We start from the raw sequence: 10,406 nt of genomic DNA on the forward strand, positions 1-10,406 counted from the left end.
CTGCTTCTTCTGCTCAACCGTACTTTTCTTTTGTGTCCTCTTCATCTTACCACTTGCCTGTGGTGGTTTTTTTTTCTTGGTCTAATAGCAAAAGTACTCCACTCGATAACAAAACACTGGGTGACAAAAACTAGTCGCCAGCCACTTGTTCCACCGTGTGGTTTGTAGTTTTACCGCTGAATACTAGTCCGCCAGCCACCGTGGCGCTCTGTGTGGTTTGGTTCGTTTGCCGAAAACTAGTTTGTATGCCTAGATTATATTCTCGCAAATTTAATGTTTGTAAAATGAAAAGTTTGTAAACTAAAGCGTTCGTAAATTGAGGTATCACTGTATATTCCATTTCGGACATTGTTTCTATAGTCTTCACCTATCTCAACAATGAACGCTTGTTGATGTTTTACTCCCAAAGAGAAATATCTCCGATGTGTTTTTGGGTCTGATAATTTACACACGTAACCAGCAGCAAGTCAATTTCAGTTGAATAGTGGCAAGTCAGTAAACCTCTTGGGTGAGATTTTTACTTCAAATGAATTTTATGAGTGAAAAATCTTGCAGACTCTGAGAGGCAAGTGGTCATTTATAGCCAAATGTAAATTATTTTATTTTCGCTTGGACTTACAGAATGTGGTTTGTTCAACGTTTCTTTTATGGTGTTTATGGCAAAGTCTACTACCGCATGTATTCATTTTCCACCCTCGAATATGATGCTATTCGAAGGCAAAGTTTTTTAAGAGGTAAGAGGCTTTTACTGTAGTTTGGACTGGGTAGAGATGGGCTGTCGTAGAATTAAGATAAAAAAGATGTAAAAGTAATATGGCAAGTACACAAAGGAAGAGGAAAATTATCCTGAATGTGTGTTGGTCTGTTAATATCACAAAGTCCCCCTGACTCCCAACGCAGTGGAAGAAATGAGTTTGTGCTCCCTCATTTTGGCTCTCCTGCGTTAATGGGTGTCTGGAACTTAACTTGTGTTTTTATAGTTTACACATCTCCCAGAAGAGTCCGCAAAAAGAAGTTTTGCTGTGGTGTCATTTTCCGGGTTACACACAAGGCTATAAAATAAATGGTAAAACAAGTCTGCATTGCTCTCTTGCATCGCTCCCCATAAAATGCCAAGCGGTTCATTCATCTGTAGTCCATTGAGAATTCCAGCCTGTCATTTTTATTTCAGGAACCCGAGTAATGTTTCTATCTGACGTTTCATGGAGAAATTGTCTTAATTTTTGTCCCAATGCCATCAGATAGAGAGTTTTGAGAAACGTGAAGGATATTTCATTGCAGTGCTAAGGAATCTGCACTGCTGGAGGACTGCAAGTGTTAATCTGACGCGCTGCCAGGATAACTCTATGTAGCTGTCTTTTTCGTCTAAGTGTTACATTCTTAAAATGAAACGTTTCCACCCTTGAACCGCGGTGGACAAACCTCAGATCTAAAAGCCATTCACAACCCTGAAAAAAGTCAACTGCAGATTTACCTTTTTTTTGCAATCGTGGTTAGCCAGATACATTCCCTCCCGTCAGAGAGTAAAATATTGCAAATTGAATGTGTTGGAAAATACAAGATTGTGGTGATGAGTGGTTTCGATCTATAAAGCTACACCCGTGACCGGGTCAAGTTAAAGATAACAGCGCATCAAATTTATTGACATTAAGAATTTGTTGCAACAGAGACACCTACTCTATAAATGTATGTATTTTGTATTCAATGCATTAAAAAACTTCAGCATGTTTGGAACTACACATTTTGTATCATAGTATAATGTGTTTATTTACTGTTGCTGTCTAGATAATTTTCCATTTCCATCAAGTATTCACGGTGCACTTCATTCAATCAACGTTTACTACTCTGCAAATGCGTCTCTGTAAGCTCTCAGTCGTACAGGAATGGTCCATCGATGAGAAGGTTTCTTCAGCCGTCATCTGTACAAAAGTGAAGGTTTCGGACGTTTCTAGGTTTTGTCCCCGGGAAGGATGCGAGGGCCTGTTTCTCCATCTCTTCCATGTAAAGATTAGCCACTATGGGTGAAACTGGTGAGCCCATAGCACAACCATGAATTTGTTTATAAAATTTTTCCAGAAATTGAAAATACGTAGTATTAAGGCAGATTTCTAATAATTGGCAGATGTGATCCGGTTTAAGTTTGGTTCTTTCATGCAGAGAAACATCCGCCAGCAGCCTCGTCCTCACCACTGAGACTGCTGGAGAAACAGGCCCTCGCATCCTTCCCGGGGACAAAACCTAGACACTGGTTTAGATATGTGGACGATACTTTTGTCATAATTAAGAAACAAGAAATTCAATCCTTCACAGATCACCTCAACTCTGTAGACTTCAACATTAAATTTACTTGTGAGGACATTCAAGAGAACCAACTAGCCTTCTTGGATTGTAAAGTAATTATAAAAGAGGACAGAGCGCTAAAAACAGAAGTCTTTAGGAAGGCTACGCACACTGACCAATACTTACTTTTTGACTCTAACCACCCTTTACAACATAAACTAGGAGTTATCAGAACCCTCCAGCATAGGGCTAAACTAATACCAACTAGCACTGAAGGTAGAGAAAAGGAGTCAAAACATATCAGGAGAGCACTCACTAACTGTGGGTACCCTCAGTGGTCATTCAACAAATGTCAGAAAGAAAGAATAGCGAACGAAACCAATAACTCTCAAGATTCAAAAAGGAGAGGAGTAGTAGTACCGTACGTTGCAGGAGTTTCCGAAAAATTACAAAGAGTCCTTTGGCAACATAAAATTCCTACTTATTTCAAACCGATAAACACGTTAAGGCAAAGATTAGTGCATCCAAAAGATAGGCTACCAAATGAAAAACAAAGTAATGTAGTTTATTCCATACATTGTAAGAATGAAAATTGTAAAGAGCAGTACATTGGGGAGACTCAACAAATTCTCAAAAAAAGACTTTATCAACATCGCAGGGATAATACTAGTGGGCCTCAATCGGCAGTACATTTGCACCTAAAAGCTAGCAACCACTCATTTGACGACAATGAGGTTAAAATCTTAGCGAAAGAACATAGATGGTTTGAAAGGGGGGTAAAAGAAGCGATTCTTATAAAACAACAAAATCCTTCATTAAACCGGTCTGGTGGGGTGAGGTTCAATTTGGATCGTTCATACAATAGCCTGCTTAGGCAAAACAGGTTAGGCAACTTTCGCAATGCTGATGAGGGTCGTTATGCTGATGAGGTGATACCAGGGGGAGTGGGGGTAATAGGCCAGTCGTTAGTCAGGAATGTAGGAACAATCAGTGGGGCCACAGGGAGGCTTCCCCTGCCCCCCCCCCCCCAACCTGAGAGTAGGGACCTATCATAGCTGTGTCCGGCGCCACCATGTCTGGACATTAGGGATATATAAATGGGGCCGATACGACAGACTTTAGTTCGCTGACGAAGCCTCTTGGATAGGAGGCGAAACGTCCGAAACCTTCACTTTTGTACAGATGACGGCTGAAGAAACCTTCTCATCGATACTCTGCAAATGGTACTACCCTACAACCCGTTTTATTGCATCTTTTTCTGCATTTACAAGCCACATGCTCCAATTTGTTCTGTTAACTGTTCATACAATTCAAGAACGAGTCTGTGCCATTTACGGCTTTCAAAGTGCTGACATTCTTGACAAAAGATTAAGTCTCCAAGGGTGAGGTTTACATGTTACCAGTGGCCAATAAGCAACAGAAGTCAATGAGGTCACACATTAGTGGATTTGTGCAGTATTTTCCAGCAGGCAAGTACACTTCATCAGTGTTTGAAGGATGGAAAATAACAAGTTTACAGTCTCTGCTCACAATTGAGCATTTTCTTTACAGCGAGAATTTGTTTCAAAAGGATCTGAGCATGCGCTTTGTATTTTTGCTTAGTGGTGGGATGTCATAGGCCGCCGGTGCCCACCCATGGATCCACGCAGGGAGTGTTTCGTCACGCAGGGGCAAAGATCACTTTCCACTGTGATGCAGGATTTCAGTTGCAGGGATTACGGACTGCCATCTGCCTGAGTGATGGCATCTGGAGTGCACATGCCCCTCAGTGTGGTAAAACATAACTTGGCTTTATTCATCATTGATTCAATGGAAAATAATACTCACTGAACGTTCCATCATTTAATGGATACCTTTTCTATATCCTCAAGTTTCAGTTGGAAGACTGTGCGCGCTACCACCAAAACCCAGACATGGGGACCACTTCTTGGTTTATGGACCCAATGATGTTTTAATTGCTCTCCAGTACCTTTGCAATCAGCCCTTTGAACTCAGTGGAGCCTCCCAAAGGACCTGCCTTCCGAACAACACCTGGAGCGGAACTCAACCTGTTTGTACCCAAGGTCAGGTTGAGTAACTGGAATATTTCATTTTCCTTTTTAGAGCCTGTATTTCTCATGTTATGCGAATTCCTCAATTGTAAACAATCAATCATGGTTAATCATTTGTTTTGCAGGAGTCTTTTTGTTAGCCTTAGTGGGACATTAAAAAAGAATATGATGATAGCTTATTCTCAGGAGATTTGCAAACATAATCATGAACAAACTCATATCTTGGAATAAAGGCAAGCTCTTTATTTCTTATAATGTGTTGTCCTTGGGGCTGTCTATGCAATTCTGTAACATGGAAAAACAACCTTCCACTTTATAGATTTGCACAAATGTGTCCCAGGAGGTAAGAGTTTATCATATGTCGGCATTATAGTGTGCTAAAGCTTTGCATTTGTTGTAAAATTAGAAATTGTTTGTGTGCCAATATCGGCAACAGTAAAAATGATAAATGATGAAAGTGATATTTCGATGTTCTTCGTCTGCAGTGAATAACACACTCAATGAAGCAGAAAAAGACAAGGACACCGAAAAAGAGACTGCAAGAGGTACGGATTCAGCTAAAGAAGACAAATACAGTGAGAAAAATGACAGCAAACCTAAGGTAAAAATCCAGGGGAACACAGCTGTCACGCAAGAAAGTGATCTCTGGAGTACAACAGCAAACGACACAAGTACTATCACAGAAAAAACTCTGGCTGAGGACAGGAATGAAGAGGAAACAAGTCATGGCCGGGAGAAAACCAGCAGTGGTAAAAGAGATAAAGTGGATAATGTCAACCCAGACACTGGCCTGGATACAGCCGAGAATAAAGAAGCTGACATAGTAAAATCTGGGAATAAAGACGACCGCCAGTCCGCAAAGTCAGAGACGGCTACCACTGACGTAGTGGTGATAAAAGACAAAGGACAAGGCGAGAAGGAAAGAAAAGAGGAGCAAGTGAATGGAAAAAAAGACTCTGACAAAGTTGGACCAAACGACACTAAACTGCGGAGGGTGTCCTCACAGAATATGAACATAGTCAAGATCTCTGAACAGGAAATGGCAAAGAACAATACAGTCACGGATGATCTGAATGACTTAAGTAAAAACAATACAGCAGCTTTACCAGGAAGGAAAATTATTCCCTCAAGAATCAATATTACACAGTATACCCTTTATAGGGCAGAGGGTGAGGAAAGTGGGATACCTAAGGAAAGTCCAACAATTAAAGAAGACAAAGTGGAGACAAGTCCTCCCCAGAAACCAAAAGAACGGGATATGGATCGAAAGGCGAAGGAAAAAGAGAAGGATGTAAACCAGAGCTTTGTTGGTAAGAAAGAATGTTAATATGTGAGTTTCTCTTCACTCTTATTTACCTTCCTTGAACATGAAGTGCTGTTCTCCAGAGAGGAACTGCCCACCTCCCCCTCGCCTCTACCATGGCTATCACGTGATGATGGCAGGGGCCAAGCCTGAAACAGTGGAGTTCTCCTGTAATCACTCCTACGCTCTGAGTGGAGATGCCCTACGAAGCTGCCAACCAGATGGTACCTGGAGTGGCAAACAGCCCCAATGTGTTCGAGGTAATGACAATGCTTTATCATATTTACTTCACAGACCCAAGAGAAGATGATACCATCAAATGCATAATGCATAAGGTGTCTGTGGGGATGGACAACATTTATGGTGGTTGCACTTTGTGGTTTTCACTTTCAGTTCCGATCTGGAATGAAAAAAAAAAACACATAACACACGGTCATGTTTGCAGATCTTTGCACAGCTCTTATATTGGATCATATTACATTTGTCGTTAAGGCATGGATGATGCTGTATAATGACATGAAAAAAAAACTCACTGAAGCTGGACATATACTGTATTTGCGCTGCTTCTTGGTGAATTAATCTGTTGTCCTTTAATATACCAACATCACTCTTTGGCTTGAACTTCTGAAATGAACACATTTAATTTGTTTGTTGCAGCATGTCGGGAGCCCAAAGTTTCAGAATTGGTCAGACAGAAAATCCTGCCCCCTCAAGCACCATTCAGGTTTGTATGTTTATTTTTGTTTGTTTGATTGCTTGTTTGTTTATTTTTGCATTTTGTTTTTATGTCGGTCTTGTTTCTTTAAAATGTAATTTAAATTGAAGTATTGCCATCATTGAGGAAACCTCGAGCTTCCTCCATCAAATACTACGACTACTATTAATACTACTACTACTAGTACTACTACTACCACAACTACCACAACTACTACGACTATTATTATTATTATTATTAATAATAATAATAATAATAATAATAATAATAATAATAATAATAATAATAATAATAGTCGTGTGGTTAGCACTTCATAATGCAGAGGTCATGAGTTGAAGACCCGGTTTGGCCTCCCTGTGTGCAGTTTTCATGTTCTCCACAGGCCTTCGTGGCTTTTTACCGAGTCCCACATTACAAAAACTTGCATCTGGAAAATGGATGGATGGATGAGTAATAATAATAATAATAATAATAATAATAATAATAATAATAATAATAATAATAATGAAAAAAGAACGGGGAAAAAAACTTGAATCACATTTCATTCTTCACAATCGAAACAATTGATGCAATTAAATGATTTGAACCGGTGTATCCCCTGTGGCCCACAGAAAGACACCAGTGCACAAGCTGTACTCGACTGCAGTGGGCCGACAGATCCAGTATGACGCCCCCACCAAAGGGCCACCAGTGCTTTCACAGCTGGCTGCGGGTTTCCACCACCTTTACACACACATTGAATATGACTGCGTGTCTCCGTTCTACCAGCATAACGGCAGCCCTCGTCGGACTTGCCTCAAGACGGGCAAATGGAGTGGGCGTCATGTATCTTGTTCACCAGGTGAGGGTAGCAGAGGTCAATAATATGACGTGGCAACGCTCCAGTCATCATGGAAGACTTCAAGCTAAATTGCTGGTGTTTGGAGAAATTGGAAAATTGACATTGTGTCTCTTAATAACTTATTTTCTACATATTGACATTATGCAAGTTAACCACAATAATACAGAGAATCCAAATGGAAATGAAGAAATGGACAATTATGTCCATAAAATTTCCATGGACATAAAAATAAAAAAATCAGTGAATATAAAGCAAACGAAAAATACAAAAGAGGTTTACTTAAAGGTTCAATGTCAGACGTCTGGAGAACTTGCTAATGATCTGATCATTTAAATCAGGTGTGTTACAACAGGGAGAGGACAACTGACGTTACTTTTTTGTTTCATAACTGACATCAGAAAAACATCTTATAGCATCTAAAATACCCAAAACACGCAGTATTATATTTTTAGTCAAATGCAAAACACCAATAAAAATGACTTAAAGTGTCTAAAAAGTACTTCAATTGGAAAGCGGAAGTGGCCAGTTTCAGAAGGTCCTGCCCCCATGTTCGTGTTGTCACGGCAAGACGTCTTGCCTTGCTCGAGAATCAAAACAATGGCTTCAGATTCGGAGAATATGCTTTCTTGTTACTCATCCAGTTATGACTGTGATTCAAATAGTTCTGAAGAAGAAACATACATGTTTGCAATCGATTAAAGAATTTATTCCGTGTCATTTTGAGGCATCAGGGGTGGGAAATGTCGCACCCAAAAAAGGCAGAACATGGTGACAAAGCCGTGTAAGGAATTAATCAGCCCGTTTCCACAGGCTGATTAATTCCTTATATGGAGCTCTGTCGCCCTCTTCTGCCTCTTTTTGGTCCTACATGACGTTTTCAGACCAAAGTACAGCAAAATGCATTGACGTGATGGAAGGACTGCTACAATTTGTCCTTTTTTCGGTCACAGAAAAAGGTCAACCCATCTGCCATATTGTATAAGGTCCAGTATACTGTAACTGCATATAATGCTGAAACTGAGAAAGGATAACATAATGTAATCAAAACCATCCATTTTGTGTTTTGCGAGACGATCTCCAAGAAGGAACCATATTCACAATTTGCTTCACTTTGCCACAGCCAACATGGCTCATTTCACAAAACTCACATTATGTCTAAAATCAACTCTACCAAGTAGATACAGTTTGAGGATATCATTTTTATGGGCCAGAAGGGCTGTTCCAAGTGCACAGTGCACGGTTCAGGAACAAATGGTCGTTGTGGTCCTTTCATGCTTCTGAGACACGCACGACGTTTTTGTGATCCATTCAACATCACCTAACCAGAAATACTGACATTTTGGCCAACGTGTTTTAAAATAGCAATGCTGTTTACCTTGTAGAGTAAAGGGCATTTAGAAGACAAATGAAGCAAAAAAGGTTCAACAATAGTTCGAGTTGACACAACTTCAATGTGAGCCATGTTTATTGTGTCCTCACTCTTTATCATGGTCTTCCCTTTCCATCCTCTCCTCCTTGTCACTACCTCTTTGGCAGTGTGTGGGAAGCATCCAACCTTTGACCCTGACAGGCCAGGAGAGGCTCACTGGCCTTGGCTAGTGGCCATCTACCGTCGCTCGACCAATGGTGCAGGGACCAATTTGACCGAGGCAGATAACACTGGTACTATGAAGAAAGATGGTGGCACAAGAGCCAGCAATCATATCTGGGGTTCTGTCTGGCAGCTGGTGTGCAGTGGGGCTCTTGTGAATCAAAGGAGTGTTGTGGTCGCAGCTCATTGTGTGACACAGCTGGGGAAGGTTTATCCTCTAGATGGAGCTAAAATCAAGGTGGTTGTCGGCAAACACTATCGTGATGATCAAAATAAAGGTCTCCAACACTTGAGGGTAAGCTCAAGATGAACTTTTACCGTATAGTCTGGTGATTACATTATTTAATAATGAATGCATTCTCTTTTGCTCCTAAAGGTGGCTGCCATCATAATTCACCCAAATTACGACCCTCATATCCTTGACTCGGACATAGCTGTCCTCAAGTTACTGGACAAAGCAAAGGTTGGAGAGAAAGTGCAACCCCTCTGTCTGTCAGACATTCCGAACGAGGGTGAGATGTCTGGACATGGGCTTGTGACTGGTTGGTCTCCACTTCCTGACTCAGGTTTGGGTGCAGAGGAAAAGGCAAGAGTTGGCCTTGTTCACCTGGCTGACATCGTCCCATGCGAGAAGCAATACGCCCGTAATGGGGTGCCTGTCAGTGTTACTGACAACATGCTGTGTGCAAGCCAGAAGCCGAATTATGGGTCCTCTACCATTTGTCCTTCTGACACTGGGGGGATCCTTATCCTTCCTGCTCCTGCTGACAACAAGGAAAATCCCTCCGTTGGCTTTCCCCCAAAAGGAAACAAGAAGAGACGATGGACACTTTTGGGACTTGTAAGCTTTGGCTATGACCAAGGGGAGTGTGATCCTGAACTCTATACAGTCTACACTAATGTAGCAAACTTCAAAGCCTGGATAGAGAGTAGTATGAAATAGAAATGTTACTACTGTCTGACTCAATAATTGTGTACCACTTACTTTTCATTTCTGTTACTTTGTTTTGCCTGTAAATTTTAGTCACATTTTTTTTCTTGCACAAGGGTAACACTGGACAACACAGTGCTCCAAGCAAAGGGATGCTCCCAGATTAAAATTAATTTGATCTGTCTTTGATTAGAGGATGTCTACTTCATCAGTCTGAAATTATTGACTTGAAAATAACTTCATCCTTAAAAAGAGGATGTAATGTTTTATATGTACTGTATGTACAGCATATTGTAAGGTAATGTTTTTTTTTCTATTAACTACTTTTATGAAAGTGATGTACATATTTTCTTGAAAGACTGAAAAACAGGATGATTCTTCAATAAAGAAAAGGAGGACTTTGTGTGAGTGTAAAAAGAATGATTGAAATACATGGGTGGCGTGATTAGGAAAAAACTACAACAACAAACAAAATGAACTGCCCGCACTGTGAAGCCCACCGTCTGTGTTATGAAGCAAATGAATCCAGGTCAGAGCAGCACCATACCCACAACCATAAACGGCGCATATTATTCACATATCATTTCACTCTTCTGTGCTCAAATTAAATCAATGACTTCCAACCGAACCGGCTTCAATGACTCAGTTTGCGTATTGCAAAAGGAGGCAATAACATTACATTTTCATTCTATCT

The 10,406-nt window shown here is 40.6% G+C and overlaps 1 protein-coding gene across 2 annotated transcripts in view; it reads left to right on the plus strand.

Moving 5' to 3' along the window:
• Positions 1 to 10,115, plus strand: part of pamr1b (peptidase domain containing associated with muscle regeneration 1b) — a 38,894-nt gene extending 28,779 nt beyond the window's left edge. Inside the window, exons 7-15 of one of the 2 annotated variants that reach the window (XR_016115068.1) lie at positions 3,883 to 4,053; positions 4,152 to 4,343; positions 4,817 to 5,641; positions 5,718 to 5,894; positions 6,292 to 6,358; positions 6,961 to 7,190; positions 8,727 to 8,852; positions 8,915 to 9,076; positions 9,158 to 9,296. Coding sequence is in view for 1 of the 2 variants with exons in the window: in XM_088997331.1 (XP_088853457.1) it covers positions 3,883 to 4,053; positions 4,152 to 4,343; positions 4,817 to 5,641; positions 5,718 to 5,894; positions 6,292 to 6,358; positions 6,961 to 7,190; positions 8,727 to 9,076; positions 9,158 to 9,724 (2,579 nt within the window). In the remaining variant the exon portion in view is untranslated. Of the gene's footprint in view, positions 1 to 3,882; positions 4,054 to 4,151; positions 4,344 to 4,816; positions 5,642 to 5,717; positions 5,895 to 6,291; positions 6,359 to 6,960; positions 7,191 to 8,726; positions 9,077 to 9,157 lie in introns of both variants that reach the window. The other variant, XM_088997331.1, reaches the window with a different exon arrangement.
• The last annotated feature ends 291 nt before the right edge of the window (positions 10,116 to 10,406 follow it).

This window comes from Hippocampus bargibanti, linkage group LG05 (genome assembly GCF_051943395.1).
Source record: "Hippocampus bargibanti isolate YZ-2025 linkage group LG05, ASM5194339v1, whole genome shotgun sequence".
NCBI lineage: Eukaryota > Metazoa > Chordata > Actinopteri > Syngnathiformes > Syngnathidae > Hippocampus > Hippocampus bargibanti.